The sequence below is a fragment of the Strigops habroptila genome, chromosome 14 (genome assembly GCF_004027225.2).
Source record: "Strigops habroptila isolate Jane chromosome 14, bStrHab1.2.pri, whole genome shotgun sequence".
Lineage (NCBI taxonomy): Eukaryota > Metazoa > Chordata > Aves > Psittaciformes > Psittacidae > Strigops > Strigops habroptila.
This window is the reverse complement of record NC_044290.2, coordinates 6,841,090-6,860,925: the sequence shown is the minus strand read 5'-3', so window position 1 is coordinate 6,860,925 and position 19,836 is coordinate 6,841,090. Positions and strand designations below refer to the sequence as shown.

The following is a 19,836-nucleotide window of genomic DNA, read 5'->3' as shown; positions in this document are numbered from 1 at the left end:
CAAAATGCAGGAAAACTGTAAGGGGAGAAAACTAATGAAGCAATGACATCCTCATCAGGAACATAATCTAACTGTGAAGAAGCCCCATTAAAAACACTCCTAACTTTGCACAGAGTTATGAGTGTTAACAGCAATTATGTGCCTCATATTTTTACATTAAGAGCGCTGGCTGAGCCAGAGACATGCTGCAATCTTTTTAATAGGGTCTTCTCTGAGTCTGCCTGAAAGCAAGGGAGAGGTTCCCAAAGGGCTGATTGAAGGAAAGGCAGAAAAATTCAGAAGGAAAAGAGCAACTTGTGAATTTTGGGACTCCCTAAAGCATTAGGATAGAGCAGCCAGAGGCCTCATTGTTTTTACTGAAGTAGTAAGCTGGACTGATACCCAGAACCACACCTGTAATTCCAGCTTTCTATCAGTCATTAGCCAGACTGCTAAAATACTGGTTACCAGAGACACCTAGTGCCCAGAAATCTTGCATCCTCTAAACAGCAGAAGAAAAATGAAGCATTCCTCCTCCTTGAGCATCTTCCACATAGAGCTTCTGCCTTGAAGTACAGCACATCTACAGCCCTCCTTACATAGAAAAGCATCCAAATAATATCCTGTTGCATCCAACCAGGATAACAAAAGCTCTTACATGGCAAGAGCAAAGACTGCTTGTACCTGCTGAGCCATGCAAGGAGCACTCAGCCAGGCTGTCAGTGACCACCCGAGCCACGGTCAGGCACAGAGGGCAGGGGTTCCTCTTCTTGCAGAGCCCTTCAGCAGAAACACGTTAATTACTGTAGTTAAAAATGAATAAAATCATCCAGAGCTGGGAAGTGGGATACCAGAGGCTTGACCTGTTCATTAATTTATCCAATGTGCTTCACCTTCATTTGTTCTTGGTGCTGTTTTGCATAGGCACACACAGGGTTTTGAGCTAAAAACATGCCTGAAAATGTTGGATTTACTCTATGCAACTAAAATACCAAATCAGCTAAGCCTGCTTCAAAGATTCATATCCTTTCAGAGCTCAAACACCCACTCCTTTATTATTCTATTTGGAAAACCTTACATGGTACTCAGATTTTCTCCCTCTGGGGGGAATCAGCATATGGCAAAGGCAGGAGTAAAGCATTAAAAGCATTCAAGTGAAGTTCTGTTCCACTGTTTTAATTGCTTTGAGGTGAAGACATGATTTGCTGGAGGATATATTTAAACAAATCAGTGAGCTACTGTGGCTATATTAATTTGAAAGGCCCAAAAATGCAGCTTCCAGAGCCATCTCAGCTTCTTTCTGGGTAGAGGTAGGAGTGTACTGAATATACTGCACGACTCTGCGTGTCTCATGAGACATTTGTTTACTAAAGACATCCTGAGTTCAGATAAGCAAAATAGCATTAAGAAATTATTTCAGCAATAGATGCAGCACTGACTGCATGGTTCTGAACACTCTGTTTCAATTTGTCATTCAAGCCCTGTGCAGTGCAGGGATGTATCCTGCAGAAATCATCACAGATTAAGACTCCCATAGACTGTTTCTTCTGGACTTTTTGCTAACTGCTGGGTAATCTTTCTGCTGTTAAGTACGTCATGGCCCTTTATTATCAGACCTACTCCCCACATCACTGGAATTCACTTCATTGACAAGAAACCAGACAGCTAATGTAAAACATAGTCTCCTTTAGGCTTTGTGTAAAAATTTACTTTTCAGAGAGTGGAAGAGAAGTTTGTTCCATCTCTTAAAGGCTTTATTTCAAGTCCCTCATACTGAGTGAAGACAGATGATCAGAAAGCATTCAGGACCGTAGACAAAAGTTACAGTGGAAAAGCAGCTCCAGCATTATTTTCTGCAACAATCTCAACTTCTGTAAAAGGAAGATCTTCACAGAAACTTGCCAAAGCTGACAGATTTAGTTAGAAATACCGATACAAATGTCAGCTCCCACAGAACTAGTATTCTTCACAACAATCTAAATACCACGTTCATCAGCAGAGCCACTTTTAAGTATCTGGGGAAGGAGAACAGAATGGAGAATGAATGAAACACCTTAAGCATCATTCAAGAACTACAAGCTAGTAACAAAGGAAACAGCAGGTCTGCATGCAAGAACCGAACAAGGCATGCTCTTCAATGAGACAAGCTGATCTAGTGTTTAAAAGAAGTGAGAAGAAATGAAGAAATAAAGCTGAAATTCCCCGTTGTGACTCAGCGTGCAACTCATTTCACCTCTGCCTCTTTCCCCCCACCCAGGAAATGAGTATGATTTCTTGCCTTAATAAAGCCCTTCTGGATCTTTGGACCGAAGGGGCTGCAGGTACCGATGACAACAGTCAAAGAATACATGAACAGTTTTCCATAGCTTTGCCCTGCTAGGCTTCAGAACACTGATTTATGTAGCGCCTTCACTGTAAGACTATCAAGTGGACATTGCACCTGCTGTAAGTACAAACTGCTATTATATTAAGCAAAATAGTGGCTCCTCTTCTGACCACAGTGATCTGCACCTTTGCTTAGTCTGCGTCTATCATGCTTTTCATGCAAACACTTGGAGGAATGTGAGAAACATGGATTCAGCTTCACAAGGGATAAGTGTGAAGCTGCAGCGTTGCTCCAAAAGCTGCAAGAAAGATACATAATCCCCATTCTACAATGGGAAAGAGTTTTGTTTACAGTCCTGAATTTCAAAAGGCTTTCAAATCTCCAACAGCTCAGACTTACCCTAAAGTCTGTTTGGGAAGTTTAACTATGTAAAATTTAACACTTTTGATTTTCCCCTGTATATTACTGAACTCTTCAGTATCTTTGGAGCAAGGCATTTGCTACCAGGGCTGATGTCACATCATTTAAACCAGGAATCAGAGTCACGAGTTTTCCACTCAACTGGAAACCGCATTCAGGCTTGGCCTCTTCTGTAACTGAAAACTGCACACTTGAGGGATCCCAAGTACAGCTGCTATTCATTTTCCACAACTATGCTAGAAAAGTCATTACATCCAGTTATTAATGGCTCAAGCCAAATTTAAGGACAGGAAATCAGCAGTGCTCAGACAAACAATGTACTTTTTTTCAAGAAACAAAACTTTACTTGGAGATCTGCTCCATTTTGGCCAAGTACCTGTTCACAGTACTCAATCTTTTACAGCAATTAATCTTAATTGGTACGCATTCCTTTATTCTATAGCTTCATCTCAGTGCATATACACAGCTGAGACATTGCAGCCCAAAGTGGTTTGAGAACTGACAGCCCACAAGTTTCTCTATAGTTATTACCAGCAGCTTGGGGCCTGACTCTGCTAGGTAAATTTATGCAGAAGAAAAACTAGTTTGTGTCAATGTATTTTTACATGCAATTACGGCTGTTAAATACAAAATTAGCTTATACAAATTGGTCTCTTCTTCATGAATCCCATGTCATTTTCCTATTATATGTACACTGCATTAGGATTTGCAGACAGAAGTGACTCAGTCTTCATAAAAAGGATGTTTTCAAAGATCCTAAACTCAAGTTCAACTCCCCTCAGTTCCAAACCACATAAATCTGCTGAAAACATCTTGCTAGGCTTAATTTCTTCAGTCAGTCTCAATTCAGCAGAAACTGACTGAAAATACCATAGAATATATACTAAACTCATAATAAATACAGATCCCTGATCTTCTGACAAGGCAGAATAGCAGCAATGGGTAGCAGTTATAAGTAAGGGCTCCTGCATCGTGCTTCCAAACTCCCCTCTGCTCCAACTCTTCCATCTGTTTAAACATAATAAAACATTCAATACTGCACACACAAAATGGAAGTCTCATATGGCAGGCAATCTCATGTGCAAAATATAGCATTGTGAAGACCCAGATCTCAGGCATATTTTACAATCTCTATTATGAAAACCAAATCATATTGCAGTCATTTCAAAGTGCCTGATTAGCTTGTGAGATTTCATTAAGGGGAAGGGATCTCAAAATAATTTAAGAAGATGTACAACTTCCAGAGTTTTAACCACTGGAAGAAAACACACAGATGCAGACTGCCTCAATCAAAGTGTCCCAAAATGGGTTAGACTATACTGCCATCTCCCTGTGACAAAACCCTCCAAGTACCCAAGAAATGTTTTGTTCCAGAAAAAAACAACCCTTGTTCCATAGTTTCAAAGAAGAAATCCAAATAATGACAGTAATGTGCCATTAAGAGCCCAGCACATCCCTGCTGCTAGTTATCCCAAAGGAATGCAGCATAAATACAACAGAATTCAGTGCAAGAGGAAGCAACGCTGTGGTGTGCTGGATACCAGATAAACTCCTGGAAGTAAGGGACAGCAGAAATGGAGGATTTGATCCTGTACAGACTTATTTCAGATCCCCTCCAAAAAGCTTTGCATCCTCCTCCTAGATCTTAGAATTATAGCAAAAAAAGGGATTTAGAGGATCACCAGAAGCCCTTGAAGAAACACCCTCAGGCAAGAAACCCAACTCCTTTTCAGGGTGTGCTATGACTGCCACATCCACTAGATGGGTTCAGCACCACATCCAAAGAGGAGAATCCCATTTGCTGTCTGATCAGCAAGCATTTGGAAAAAATCATGTAGCAGTTGAAACAGTTCTGCATGGAAGAGACTTACAGAACCAGAACTTCCCAGTAATTTGGAGCGCAGCAACCCTGGATATTGACCGAGACATGGGACACAAAAACCATTCAGGCCTTTAAGAATTTGCTAAATCCACTGCACCACAAACAGAGCTCTCAAGCAGGAGCAGGGTCTAACAGCAGGCTCGACAGGCTTAGCAGCAAACCCAGTAATCTTCTAAATAAGCAGTGTTACTCTAAATCTTGGAGGTTTCCTTTCCAAGCACTAACCAGACTAATTTTATTTAGCTTGCAAAATCGGACAAGATCACAGCCTGAAGGGGAAAGGCTGCCGTGATAAATATTTAATGGGCTACATCAATAAAATTTATTTTGCCAAGGAGAATGGAAGGAGAGGAAAAGCTGAGAAATAATTCATTAAAAGAACCTCAGCTTAGCAGTGCCAGGAAAAAAGCCATGCTAGAAAAAAGGAATTAAATACAAAGAGATTTTAAATAGGTCAGAAGCTTAAGTACTCTTTAACACATGGCAAACTGATGAAGAGCAGAGTTTTTCAGCATGAAGCACAGCGATATGTATACTTACCAGCAATTTATCCTATTGAAAATTAATATCCCTGGATACTCTAGTAACAGTTTCAACTTCTTGCTGTTGGTTAGGTTGGATGATATGATTATTTCTTATCATCCAACCTAAGACCTGCTTAGTACATGAAAGTTCCACTGCCTAAAATCCATTAAGAAACACAACAGGCACCCTGAGGTTTCCTTTACTTCTGAAGGCAAAAGTCTTCCTGATATTATACTGGATGGGGCCATAAGTTATGTCTTCCAGAAGACAAAAATGCAACAGCAAGAATCAAGGCATTTAGTACAAAGCTTAAACATTGCTGTTCTGCAGTGCTCCCCACACCTCAGTGCAGAGCTTTGTATTTGCAACTTACAGCATACAAATTTGCAGAAACAATTGTTTAATCTCTCCTTCTTTCCTGTCACTATTTGAAATCATTTGCAGTGACACAAGGAATATGCACCATCTTTTCCATTTACTCTCCTGCTCCATCCAATCCAGACCTCTGACAATGGGCAAAGAACACCAGAAACAGTTGTGTTTGTTAACTAAACAAGCCCAGGAACACATTATTTCAAATTCCAATTCTGCCAGTGACTTCCTATATGGCTTTGAATCACTGGATTTGGGATTATTTTTTTCTTGGGTAAACTGGAGAAGCACATACTGTGCAAAGAGCAGCAGAGGCTCAGGACAAGTGGATTAAACAGTAATAAATATACTCCACCACTACTTCAGTGAGATATGGTAAGAGACAATATATTTTAAAACCTGTTAGAAGACTTTGATTTAAAATGATTTAACAATTTTATGGATGAAGTCACACTACTGAAACCTTCCTAATGGTGAAATACAGAGATTATTTTAAAAAGGCAAATTGTGTCAATAACCACAACCAAAACCTCACCCCTCAACAGTGCTGTCACAGGACAAACTGTTCAGTGTCATGAAGCAGTCAAGCCTCCACATAAGTGGTTAAGGGCTGCCCTCTAGTGAAGGCATAAAACACTTTCAGCATCTCAGCTCTTGGATGTTACTGTCCAAAAAGCTTCATGTGAAGTGGACGGACATATTAGTCACAATTTATTCTTAAAGCAGGATTTTTATTGTAGCAGATTCCTGGTCAACTTTTTGTCCATGTATTCAAAAAAGAAAAGAGGTAGCCACTTCGGGAACAAAGTGATGAGAAGTGTTCTATCTGGCACCAGATGAAGACCCAGCAACAAGGGCTGTAAAGCAGTCCTTGCTAGGTGACCCTACTGGTTACAATTTCACAACTCATTTAAAAATCAAGCATGATGTATAGTCAGGACGCTTTGCTTTCACAGAAAGCTAAGAATGGAGTCTTCCTTAGGAATGCATACCACATTAGAAACTGTTGTCTTCGTGACTCTTAGGAGGCATTAAGCACAACTGATAGTGGTATTGCTCACATACTGGTTTAGACTGTCTTTAGGCTATAGCTGGCCCAGTAAGTTGAGCTGAACTACACCACCAGGGCTTCATATTAATTTGTTCCTCCAGCCAGCAAAATGCTTTTCCAACCCAGCCTCAAATGAATGAAAGCTCAAGCCGAATGCACGGAGCAGAGGTTAGAGTTTACACAAAAGTAGTATTTTCTGTTTCAGTACTGGAATACTTCATACGCTCATAATAACTAAAGATATTTAAGTGCTTCTTGAAGACATTAGCTTGAATGCCAGCCATTAAAGTCTACGTGCTTACATAAAAGATTGGAAAAAGTATGAAGTTGAAACAACTTGCCTGAAACCTTATCAGGTACATTTATTAAGGAAAAACATTGAAAAACACAGACAATATGTTTGTACTTTTTTTAGCTTCCATATAAAATAAAAAAGAACTTGTTTGATTTTGCCAGCATACTTGTATCTGCAGGTTACAATACCTAGGGAGAGATCAGTACAGAGAATTTAGTTAGTATCTTCCAATCAGCCATCACAAAATTCTATGCAAGCTTAACATGCAGAAGACCTGCTTCCGGTCTGAATGAGTTTAGCTTTCAATCATTAACATATATTTGGGTCTAAAAGAACTACTATATTACTGTCAAGGCTCCAGGTCTTTACAGTTTCCCAAGAAAAGGTTAAAGTGTACAATAAAATTGTATCTGCACACGAACTTCAGGAATTTATGTAACCTAAGCTGGAAAGTGAGTGTGGTCTCATGACTTCATAACAGGATCAAGCCAAGTATCTGCCAGCCTACAGCTGTTTTTAACAACAGTGCCTATGAGTTTGATTTAAATATGTTCAGATTTTTAACACTCTTGTCAACAGGACTGAGCAGTTTAGTTGAACTACCAACTCCCTGTAAAAGTATTATTGGAAAAGCAGAGATCGACAAGGCAAATCTGACTCTTGCCCATCATGTGGAGCCTACTCCATGAGTGATCCAGACAGAAGAGTTTCAGATTACACAGTATCAAGGAATTCTTATTGCCATCTATAAAGTGGATGTAGCAAAATGAAAATAAAGTTCCTCAAGACAACGTTGTCACAGTTCTAGTGCTTTTACCTCAGTTACTGCTCCATCTTCTCCTGTATCTTCTTTTAAAAATCTGAATAATGTTTCAACCTGAAGGGGGGGGGGGGAAGTTGAGACATTTAAAGCTTTTCAGTAACCTGTTGAGTGAACAACACAAAGAAGCAACAACTTCTTCATTGAGCCTGACCACTGCTCACAGGATGGCAGAATGGTTTTTGAGGTTGGCAGGGACCTCAGGAGGTCACTTGGTCCATCTCCCTGCTCAAAGCAGGGCCAGAGACAGCTGCCCTGTGCCATGCCCATATGGCTTTTGAGTATCTCCACGGATGGAGCCTCCACAACCTGAGCAACATGTGCCAGCATTCAGTCACCCTCCCTCCCTCCAATGATGCTCTTCACTCTGCCTTTACAACTGCAACAAAGCAACGCCAGATACAGATGTTAACACTGAAGCACAGATCATCTTTTAATCCTCTGAGCTACTTTTTTTTCCATGGAGAGAGCATCCAGTATCTGCCTTTTTACATCTTATTAATTTCAGAAAAGGACAATGACTGTTTTGGTAGGGATGCCTGCAGCAGTGAGTGTCTTATATTCAGACAAACAAGCCTCATTCTCCAGAAGGGAAAGTCAGCTCCGCACTCAGTCATCAGGGAAAATTCAGCTCATGAAGTCAAACCTTATCATTTACCAGTTATCTGCCCCATCTTACAGAATATAATCACATTATCTGGGATTAATGAATCTAACTTAATACATACCTAAACAACAAAGCTTTGCCTTTGTTATTTGCTATAGAGAAAAAGCCACTTCTGGGAGAAAAGTCCATAGATTGAGCGAGATAAATCTGTTTTCTTCTGAACACTGGGAAGTTTGAAAATACAGTATATGAAGGAATGTGTACCTATTGAGAAACAGGTCATTAGTTATAACAATCAGGAAAAAGCCACTAAAATTAAGTACAAATTTAAAATTGCAGGTCAATGTCAAGTTCAAATGTTCAGTTATATTCCTATCCTACACCACCCACTTACAGAGTTCCACTGGAGAAAAGGTGCAGGGAACACACTATGAAGCCAGTTATTACAACTCATTTATTTTTAAGTAATTACATGTAAGTAGTAAAAATAGGCTTCCAAACCCTCAGATTAATTCAGTAGTTCCATTATTGGCTAGAATTCTGACAAGCACGGCAAAATTTTGAATAAGCTATGGAAAACGCCACATAAAGCCCAGTTAACAGCTGCTGAAAATTCACATTTTATGCTGAGCTCTAATTACAGCACTGAAATGAAGGCATTTTAAAAAGGGAAAAACAAAGGGAAAGTACACCATAAGATGTTATTTTCAGAACAACTTCCCTGTAAAAAAAATATTTCCTTATAAATGTACAGTATCTTGTATATGAACTGATCTGCTGTCTAGCAAATTGTGCAGTCTACATCTCTGCTCAACATCAGTCTTATCGTGTCACCAGTAATATTTCTGATCAAGATACAAAAAGCTTGCCCTAAAGCTGCACATACCAGTTTGACAGCCTCATCGGTTTCACGGGAAGCCACTGCCAGGATTTCCGTGGTGGGATTGAAGGTGACACATGTAGCAGATGTAACGAGGTTCATTATGGCTTTGACTGGTTTAGGACGGTGTTCTTTGAGACAGCCATCGGTAGTATACAAATTTACAACTCCAGAAGCTGAACTACAGAAAGAAATAAACAAAGACTATACCAAGAAGGCACATTTACAGTACATATGGGGCCTACAAGGATGCTGGGGAGGGACTCTTCATCAGGGACTATAGTGATAGGTAGGACAAGGGGTAAAGGGTTCAAAACTTTAATGCAGGAAGTTTAGGTTAGATATAAGGAAGAAGTTCTTTACTGTGAGGGTGGTGAGGCACTGGAATGGGTTGCCCAACGAAGTTGTGAATGCTCCATCCCTGGCAGTGTTCCAAGGCCAGGCTGGATGGAGTCTTGGGTGACATGGTTTAGTGAAAGGTGTTCCTGCCCATGGCAGGGGGATTGGAACTAGATGATCTTAAGGTCCTTTCCAACCCTAACTATTCTATGATTCTATATTACCTTGTCATTTATAGTCACATATCCAATCATTTACTGAAATTTGTAACAATATTTTGTGTGGAGCTTGATTTTGCTTTGGAGTTTATAACAGTATTTAGTGGAGGGGTTTGTATTTGGGATTCTTATTTATTTATAAAGACACATGCTTAACTGTGGAGAGCTTTGATAAGCCCATATCTTACACAGCATCAGTTCAATGCAACAAGAGTTTGGTATCAAAAGACACTGAAAGATTCAAGTGTTTTGATTTTTTAATACCCTCTAAAGTTCACTTAAAATTCCTCTTCTACAGTGGGCTAAGAAAATGGATACTGTACTTAATACTTGCTAGTTTGATTTAAAAGAATCCATGCACTAGCTGAACTTTTATCTTGGTAAGTACACGTGGAAAAACACTTTCAAGCTTGTAGCTTTGAGTTGAAGCATCCTTTCAAATGCTAACATGCTATCTTGCAGGAGCCAAATCAGGAGCATAGAAACTAGAAAATTAGAAAAGGGGGAACTAGAGAACTAGAAAAGGGAGAAGAGCCTCAATCAACATTTGTACTACAGAATTTGTGATTTCAGCCAGTACGATTTCAGAATCAGCTGCTAAACCTGTGTACGGCAACACTAATACATTAGGAGTGAGTCTGGTATTAAGTGTGTTATGGTATTCTAGATATACACAGAACAAATTGGGTTATTATCATAAAAGAGGCAATATTCATCTATTTACTTCTACTCTGACCTTATTAAAAACAAACTTCTTCCATGTTCCTACACTCTCACCAGCCAGCAGTAAGTTTACTGAGGAGTTTCTAGATGAGATAGGAGGAAGTTGTCAAATCCATGTCACTTACCCACATGCCACATACTGGTTATTTTTTGAAACAGCGATGCACTTCCCTTCCAAAGAACCTTCATCTTCAAATTTGTGTAGACACTTTCTGCTCCTCACATCCCAAATGAAAACTTCGCCTTCCTCTGGTTGCAGAATAAAGTAGATCACAGAAACCACATATACAGAACACACTGGTTGTCTATTTTGTTCTAATTAATTTCATTAGATTACAACTATTAGCTCATTTACAGCTATCAAATATAGGGTGTTTAAAAAAACAAAACCAAACAACTAAAGGCATATTGAAATAGTTAACTTTTATTTAATGATTGATCACTTGGTTGTCTTTTTAGGCCAGATGTTGGTATAAAGTCTTTTAACTATTTTCTTGAAACAATGACTTAGAAAAACTTATGCAACTTAACCAGGATTATGATTAGTGCTGTTAGAGAGAATACTTACTTGAATAGCTATATATTTTACTGCTGTCTGGAGTGAAAGCTGATGCGGTGCATCTTCCGTTTACCTTCATAGTGCTAATCAGTTCCTTTGTCTATAGGATGAACAACAATGGTAACAATGATTCTACCAAAGTCTGTAGGAAAGTTGCTTCCATACTTCTTTCCCACAAAAATATGAAGTTAGCAACACTGAATTAAAAGAACAGCATCAACATTTTCAGTGCCTACAGACCGGAGCACAAGCCCATGGCTGTGAGTCCACCATCAATTTGTTATTGCTCCACTACAGAACTGAACTTCCTTTTTAAGAAGTATTTTTCTTAGTAAAAGTTTAAAACAAATCCAGCTGTCATCATACGGCATTTTAAAATTGAACTGAAGAAATTCTGTATGCATTATGAATCACAGTAGATGGCATGATTCATGAACACAGTACACCAGCATGCACTAGCGCTGTTCCCAAAAAAGCAGCCCTGTATTTCTCCCACCCTCAGATGCCTGTTTCCATGCTGACACCACTCCTTTTGCCAGCAGTGTTCGTGCAAGCAGCTCAAATACAACATTGACACATGACTGCTCCCAGTGATAGCTCAAAAACCTGTCAAACTCTGGCCTTAGCTCCACCAGACCCAAAGACAACTGCACAGTCAGAAAAAACATCTCAAGACACCCCAAAACAATTTTCTAAAGCTCCAGTTAGTTGATTCAGCAGCTCATTTTGAAAGGTTGTCACATAAGTCTCATACTTTTGTTTTGACTGAGAGCTAAATTGCCTTTAAGATTAAGTATAACTCCTCAGATTCAAGAGGGAAAAGGTCCTAAGGAACTGAAGCTACATGAACCATGAAGAGAAACTACCTTCATTGACAACAAGTGAAGGTAACCTGAAGTTCCAGTTACAAGCATAAATGATCCATCTGGAGAGAGTTCAAAGCTTCTGAGGAATCTTTCATCCACACCTTTAAAAAGAGGTTCAGAACTTCAAATGGGCATAATTTATTCTTTTTCCTCAATATTCAAAGGTACAATGCATATGAATAAGACCACTTCAGCTTTTCATTTCTGTAGTACACTGTTAGAGTAAAGCTACAACTCAACCTTGTTTATGTGTGACAATTGGCTTTTAATATCCCAGACAAATTGAAGCTAAAGGTACATGGGTAAAGATCCCTGAAGTTAAAAATACAACCTCCAACAATTCACTGCATTCCCTTTTAAAGCCAATTCATATCCATCTCCATTTGAGATAGCTTCAACTATGCCCAGACACTTACAGCACTATGAAACGTACCTCTTACTTTCTGTATAGGAATGATATTTCCACTCATCATGTCATACACAAAGAACATTCTGTGGTGAGTACCAGTGGCTATGACATGTTCCCCATCAACACTGAAGCAAGCCTTATAAATTGGAAAACTCTCTAAGTAGATGCTCTGTATTTTTGGATTCTTTATACCATCAACCTTCAAAAACAAACAGATCATAATAAGGAACATACCAAATACTTTTGCAGAGAAAATTCATATCAACTAGCCAGTACAAGAGTCTTGAACCCTAAGTTTGAAGCATTAATCTCTTCTCAATCTACAAATAACCCGGCTCTTAGCTCTTCACCCTATATATCAGGCACCCCCAGCCTTCCCAGATGTATTTCACACCTCTTACTCTTCCCTGTCTTGCCCAGGCTTTGGTCAAATAATCACTTCTATTTGCTTCTCTAATGGAAATATTTACTTCACATTGCTCTTTCCTGCAGCCCTCTGGGCTATTTCAGGTATACTTATAAAAAAAAGTTCCATATTAGGGGCCATTTACATCCTATACATTGAAATTCTTCACCTGAAAGAGCGACACAGATCGATCATGGCCAGCAGTCATGACTACTTGGGCAGATGGATGAAACTGCACAGTTGCCAGTCTTCCATTAGCAAAACGTTCCTGGTTAGCAGGCAAGCAGATCCCCATCTGAAACACAGAGCAAGCAGTTAAAAAAGCCCCCATGCAACTGACATTTTTCCTTATGCTGGTGAATGGCCAATTTAATTGTCCTTTACTCTGCAAGAGCAAGATCTCAAACCCTAAGAACTTTTTGACAGCAAAACATAAGCAGAACATACACAAAGTTCAATAAGTTGCTTCAATGCAGCAGTGTAGACATAAGGTAAACTAGCCAGCCATTCTACTGACTTTGAAATTAACAGTCTAGTTGCATTCAGACTTATCTGAAATAGGTGTACAAGAGAGACTGTAAGAAACAATTAAAGCTGTCACTTCTCAAAGACCATTTCAGTAGCCTCAAAGTTGGGGGAGAATTATACCCTTCCTATGCAGAAATTAAAATCCTACTATAGGACGCTACTTCAGAGTACATAAAACAATTTTTATGTCAAACAACACATCTCAATTTATTGTTTCATGCTTTCATGATATGAACTGTTCAATCTGTCAAACTATTCACCCTCCAGGGCTTCCAGTTACACTAACAAAGAAGAAATTCACACACTCACAAATTCTAGTGCCCACATAGCAACAAAGAAGCCAAAGCATGCATATGGGTCAAACTGAAGTGGAAACATGAGGCTTGCCTTTACCTTCAAAATACCTCTTGGCAGGGACTCTGAATTAGTTACAAAATTGCCAGTCCTGCGTAGCAGATCATCATCTTCATCGCTCTCACCTAATTAAAACAAAGTGCATTGAACAGGCTAATTCCATAAACACTCCCACATTAAAAGCTAGAAATTGCTTACAGAAACAAATCAAAGCACACTGAAGAAAGGAATAAAGCTGATTTATGCAGCATATTATCACATTACTGAAACTGAGAAAACATGAAAATAATTATTTAAGCTGAACAGGAAAACGTTAGAGTAGTAATGGATTTATATTTACTATCACTTGCAGTCTTTTTGGATTTCTTCCTGTTTTCCAAGTCAGCCCAGGCAGGAACTCCTCCCATAGCTCGCTGAAACCTAGCAAGAGAAGGATGAGGGGGGAAGAAGGAAGAAAAAAAAGCCTTTTTTGAGAAAGTAATTTCCTTCTTATGTGTTAAGTACTTACAACACGTGCAGTCACAATTCTGCAGGATTATTTGCACTTGCAACACTATGCAAGTTTGCTAAAATTTCACTCAGCTTTCTGTGTTTTGCTGACTTCCTGAATGTGAAACTAAAGCAAAACTGGTACCAAACATTAAAACACTGTTCTTTGGAGTGATTCATGCTAATACCACGACAACCTAAACACATCTACTTTGCTATTCCCATTTCAGCTCATTCTTATACACTATACTAAGAGAGCATCTCCAATCACACTGTTTACAATACAGTGTATCACTACAATAAACTTTGATGTAAGTCTCTAGAAGACAAATTAGTTTGTGCTCCTCTACTAAAACAACTATTAAAGAAGTTAGTCTAGATAACGCTAATACACATTTTATTCACTATTATTAGTATTATTTTGGTATTATAAGCACTGCAGATACCTAAGAAGCACTAGCTTTAAACAGGGTACATGAATACAGCAGCTAAAGAAGAAAGTGACTTTGAACAAGGCCAAATGCAAGGTCCAGCAGCTGGGTAGGGGCAATCTCAAGCACAACTACAGGTTGGGCAGAGACTGGATTGAGAGCAGCCATAAGGAGGACTTGGAGATGCTGGTTGACAAGAAGCTCAACATGAGCGAGCAGCATGCACCTGCAGACCAGAAAGTCAATCATGTGCTGGGCTGCATCAAAACAAGTAACCAGCACGTTGAGGGAGATGATTCTCCCCTTCTGCACTCTCATGTGACCCCAAGTGCAGTCCTGCATCCAGCTCTGGGGCCCCCAACACAAAAGGGACGTGGAGCTGTTGGAGCGAGTCTAGACGAGGTCATGAAGATGCTCCAAGGGCTGCTGCCCCCTTGCTCTGGAGACAGGCTGAAAGAGCTGGGCTTGTTCCGCCTGGAGAAGAGAAGGGTCCAGGGAGACCTTCTAACAGTCTTCCAACACCTAAAGGGGGCCTACAAGAAATTTGGAGAGGGACTTTTTACAAGGGCCTGTAGTGACAGGTCCTTTTCCAACCCAAACGGTTCCAGGATTCTATAACTATCACATAAACTTATTTCATATTAATAAAATTAACGAAACTCACTGTTCTTCAAGCCTTCTTTTTAGCTTTTTCTTAGTAAGTGTCTTCTCAGCATCACTTTTCATGAAGTCTTTCCTATATCTATGGGTCATATCAACACTAGAAAGAAAAAGCATGAAGATTATTAAAACTGAAGCTGCTTTCTACCACTTTTAAGTGTAACATGCAGTTCTTACCTTCAAACTTTAACTTACTTTTCCTCTGCTTCATCATCTTCATCCACCCAGGCTGGCTTTTTCGTCAGTAAATTACCTTTTGCTTCATTTTCTACTTCTGAATCACTGGAGTCTTCCTGGAGAGTTTCCCCCTCTGGAGCATTAAGCTGAAAGCAACCAAAGGGGCCATTTTAGCCCAGCCACGGGTGGCTGAAGGGAGATGGAGAGAGGGAAGAGACAGGGAGAAGGAGCCGGAGGAAGCCCCACACCGCGCCGAGGCCGGGCCTCAGAGAAGAGCTTCCCGCGGGGTCCCGGGCCCTACCCTGTGGGGGCCGGCGAGGCGCTGCAGCAAGTCATCCTCCTCCACGTAGAGGCTGTCGCCGAACACCAGCTCCTCCAGCTCCCGCTCGGGGCCCGACGCGCCGGAGAGCTCCTTCAGGTGGCGGGCGCGGCGAGCCGCCTCCTCGGCCGCCTGCGTGGCGGCTGCCCGCTCAGCTGCTGCAGCCGCTGCCGCCACCGCTATGCTATGGCTGCGCCGCGGCACCGTTTGCTCTGTTTTCTTCGTTTTCGCCATTATTTTCCTATTACTCTTCTTCCTCCCGCCCGCGGCCGCCGCCGGAGCCGGCCGAGGCGGACCCGGCCCCTTCCGCATCGCTGCCCGCGGAACGCGTGCGGCCGGGTCACGTGTCACCCCTATATATACCCTCTCTAGTCCCGCCCCCAGGCTGTGATAGGCTCTTCCCGCTGCCCCCCCCACCCCACGTGATTCCGGCCGCGTTCCTCGTCCACAAGGCGCCGTCACGTGATCTCCTTTCTTTGCCTTCCTTTTCTCCACCCTCCCACCCCGCGCTCCACGTGACGCGGCTCGCGGCTGGACCGCTCCATTGCGCGCCCAGAGAGGGTGTCCCCCGCACACACACACCGTGTGACAACAACTGCCGCTCACCGGCTGCTCGGCGACTGCCCCTAGGTTTTCACCATTCACCAGAAGGCAAAAGCGAGCCTCGGTGGGGCTGTTTTTATCCCCACAACCTCTGCCTCAGCGCCGGACTCCCCCCCTCCTCTAGAATGGTTTCCCCCAAAGGGGTGTACGGCGAGCGAGGAAGCCCCAAACAGGCTGGAGCCCAATGGTTGCGCGCGGTGGGCCGGGTGCCGCGCCTGCGCAGCGCCGCCATGCTAATGTTGTTGATGTTCCGGCGCACGGAGTTGGGCTTCTTCCTCCGGAGCGCTGAGAGGCTGAACTTTGCGGGCCGCCTCCTGCCCCGCCGGGCCCGGCCCCTCGCAGGGGGAGGCGGCAGGCGGAGGGGGCCGAGCCGAGGGGAGGGGGCAGAGGCTATAGCGGGCGTCTCCTGCCCATGAGGGCCTGATGGAAAACACAAAGGACCTGGTGAGTACCAGAGCCCGGGAGGGGGGGGGCGCCGCGCTGAGCCGCTCTTGCGGCGCCTGAGGGCAGCGCTGGGGGAAAGCCTGAGGGGCCGGGGGCTGTGCCTGAGGCTGGCCGCGGTGCCGGTGTGTGAGGGGAGCAGCCCCAGTTTGGGGGAGGTGGCGCGGCTCTGTGAGGGGGCGCCGGCGTTCCGCGGAAAGTTGCTTGTGGGCAGCCCCGCGGAGCCGAGCGGTGCCGCGGAGAGCAGCGGGGGCTCCGCGGTGCGGTCCCCTGGTGGTGGGGGGGGTAGAGCCGGTCTGTCACCCGCGGAGGGGCCGCGGACACGTGGGGGCGGGCAGCGGCGCGTCCCCTTTGTTGTGCTGGTTGAGCGCTGCCCTGGCACCTCGGGCCGCGATGGGGTTTTCTCCTCCCTTCCCCTCCTGCTTCCTGCCGGCTCTGGGGATCGGCAGGGAAAAGTTTCAGGCTGTCTCGTCCGGAGCGGTCCAGGCGCAGTCGGACTCGCTTCTCGCAGTGGTCCGCCGAGGTTGCTGGCTTTTCAACAACTTCCTCCTGCAGTTAAAGCCTTTAAGGTTTAGTTTTCCAGTGGTGCTCATTTCAAGTGCTGCAGAGTATCCTCGAATATTAGCACTTCGAAAGTTTAGGATTGTTTGCATCCAGTTCCCCCACCCTATGTAATTTTAATGACTGTTAGTATCGTGACTTTGTTCTCAGTGTGAGGAGCAGTAAACCCGTGAAACCAGTTTCACTTTCAGGTTGTTGCTGGGAATGTTTTAAAGTGTAGCAATTTCTGTCCAGAGTGGCTTTAAAAAAGAGAAGTCCTGCTACAAAGCATATGCTGATTATGGTAGAAACTACTGCGTGTGAAAATGTAATTCATTTGAAAATAACCATTTAAAATGTGGGTGGCAGCCCTTGTGATTGTTTTCTCCACATCTAGAAGCAGTTAAAGCTGCAGGGCACTCTTCTGTATATTAAATGAAAATTATTTTGCAGGTTTGAGAACCTGCGTTTGCTTATTTGTTGCATTTGTTTATAACAGTCTGGTTTTGGTGGTGAGGAAGAGCAATCAAAAGAGCAGTCTGGAACATCAAATGGGCACTAAAACAATATATTCCTTCAAGAAGGCAATCAGCTTGGTAGGTTAGCAGTCTTTGCTTGTTGTTTCTGCCTAGGGATTGTATTGAGGAAGTGTGGAATGTGAGCTATAGGGAAGCACAGCAGAGATGTGTGCTCTTCTGAGTGGTAGTTATTGTTTATGCCACAAGAATAGTTGAGGTGGTGGTATTGAGAGCATGTAGGCTTGTGCACAGGATTATACGCTGAAAGTAAGAATTCTCTTCATTGTTCCCTAAAGAACTAGATGACAATGTAGATGACAATGTGCACAGAAGTTCCCTCTCCTTGGCTTTCATTTTTCTTACCTTCTAAAATTTGATTTAGTTTTGCAAGGCTTTTGATACCTTCTGCAAACTACTACTGCATACTTTCATTTCTCAGGTAAGTCAGTACACTGGGCATATGTGATGTTTTGCTGAATCTGGCTCTGAGCACATGGAATGAATTCAGGTGTTGAAGACTATAGTTTTGGGTTGGTGGTGTTTTTTGGGTTGGGTTTTTTTTTTTTACATTTAATTAGTTTGCTTTCTTTTCTGTTATTTTTAATGGAAACACAGTGTTTAAAGTGAAGTGTTTGCGTCTTCCAGATACTCTTGCAAAAGCTTTGTAGAAGCATAATGGAGTTTGTAAAAGACTTTCAGTTTTCTCAAAGCTTAGCTATTTCAAATATTAATCATCACCCCCCCCCCCCTCCAAAATCGCCTGCTAATTTGATATATTTTTTTGTGAAAGAGTCTCCCCTCTTGTGTGAAACCCCCTGGGGAAGAGGCTATGGACAAAACCATTGGCAAACAGCAGAAACTGGCTTCAGACAAAATGCTGTCATACATAGCAAATGAAGAGACAGGAAAACACATTTCTGTAATTTTCCAGCAGAGATTTTACTTGTAATAAGAGTGGAAGGCACATTCCCAGATAGAGGTGAGTTGCTTATATAAAAAAAAGTAAGTTTGGTTGGTTCTGATTTCCAGGAATCCCGAGATGTTTAGCTTCGGGGGTTTTTTGTTTGTTTGTTTTTAATGAAAGCTGAAAGTATGTTTTCTTTAAATTGGTACCATGCTTGAATTTTCCCTTTTTGTCATGCTACGAGGCACAATTAGACTTGAGTTCCACAGGGGCCAAGCTAGGATTACTACAGTAAATTATTTTGGCCAGCTTACATTCAGAAGAGTTGTAATAAATTAGTTCCATCCTCTTGTTTCCTTAATGCTGACATCCAGAGCTAAAACTAAGCTTGTAGCATAAAACATGCATGAACTTCTGAAAACAAAAGCTGTGCATCAGATTTAATACGGACTTGGAAATCCACAGTGGAAATGCAGGATCTGTGAAGGATATGTGATTAAAGTAAATCTGTCTTATCACAGACCCTTGGCTTGAAGGTTGTGGTGACCTCATTGTTGACCTTGGCCTCAGATACCATCTGTCCATACTTCTGTCATGTTTCTGGGGGTTAGAGCTGAATATAGAAAGTGATGCCTATCTCTATAGGTGCTGGTAGGCTTTTGTTAAGCTACAGCTCTTGTACTCGAGCTCTAAATTTCTGCCTTTCTGAATTCAAGCACCAAGTGAACTCAGTAGTAACAACAACAATGGATTCGAGTGGTTTGAAACCTTTCTGTGGTTGTTGTGGATCGTCTTCCTTTGGCCAGGATGCACTTACTTGGGGGCAGGAAATTTGCTTATTTAAGAATGGGGTTTTTTGTACAGCAAGCTTTCACCTTGAAAACACTTTCTCATAAATTTTGCCAATCCTTGAGCATAGTCTTCGTCAAGACACTAAAACAATTTCCTGAGTAAGTATTTGATATCTAATTAAATGGTGTTTTGGCCGTACATTGCGCACTCTTTGTGGCCAATTTTTTTATGCTGAGAGTAGTAGAGAATGTATGATACAATGTGCTGATCAAATTCAACTATATCTATATAAGACTATGTGTTAAGAGGGTGAGAAACTAGTTATTTAGAGTTGCCTTCCTGCTTTTAGAGAAACCGGTTTCCTTAAGTATATTCTTTTATCGTACCATTTGCCTTGTGTAAT

General features: G+C 42.0%; 2 protein-coding genes across 21 annotated transcripts in view; one reads left to right on the top strand and one right to left on the bottom strand.

Moving 5' to 3' along the window:
- Positions 1-1,892: 1,892 nt before the first annotated feature.
- Positions 1,893-15,975, bottom strand: UTP18 (UTP18 small subunit processome component). Of its 5 annotated transcripts, none has more exons than XM_030505895.1 (14): positions 15,618-15,960; positions 15,335-15,462; positions 15,144-15,239; positions 13,900-13,979; positions 13,599-13,684; positions 12,847-12,972; positions 12,296-12,470; positions 11,863-11,963; positions 11,006-11,096; positions 10,563-10,686; positions 9,164-9,338; positions 8,399-8,541; positions 7,668-7,727; positions 4,804-7,038 (listed from the first exon to the last, which is right to left on the bottom strand). In XM_030505895.1, the coding sequence occupies exons 1-13, from the start codon at positions 15,945-15,947 to the stop codon at positions 7,703-7,705; spliced, it is 1,680 nt and encodes a 559-aa protein (XP_030361755.1). In that variant the 5' UTR covers positions 15,948-15,960; the 3' UTR covers positions 4,804-7,038; positions 7,668-7,702. The 5 variants fall into 5 exon arrangements, 4 of the variants coding, with proteins under 4 accessions (XP_030361756.1, XP_030361755.1, XP_030361754.1 ...); XR_003994313.2 differs by having other exon boundaries at positions 6,883-7,038; positions 9,164-9,333; positions 15,618-15,975; XM_030505894.2 differs by lacking the exons at positions 4,804-7,038; positions 7,668-7,727 and adding an exon at positions 7,734-8,049 and having other exon boundaries at positions 15,618-15,975.
- A 416-nt stretch (positions 15,976-16,391) lies between these two features.
- MBTD1 (mbt domain containing 1) overlaps positions 16,392-19,836 on the top strand; it is a 36,324-nt gene continuing 32,879 nt past the window's right edge. For 3 of the 16 annotated variants that reach the window (XM_030505882.1, XM_030505880.1, XM_030505877.1), the window contains exon 1: positions 16,394-16,682. In XM_030505882.1, coding sequence (XP_030361742.1) covers positions 16,662-16,682 — 21 coding nt within the window. In that variant the 5' untranslated portion in view covers positions 16,394-16,661. Of the gene's footprint in view, positions 16,683-17,038; positions 18,717-19,505; positions 19,592-19,836 lie in introns of those variants that run through there. The other 13 variants (XM_030505879.1, XM_030505876.1, XM_030505883.1 and 10 more) reach the window with 11 other exon arrangements.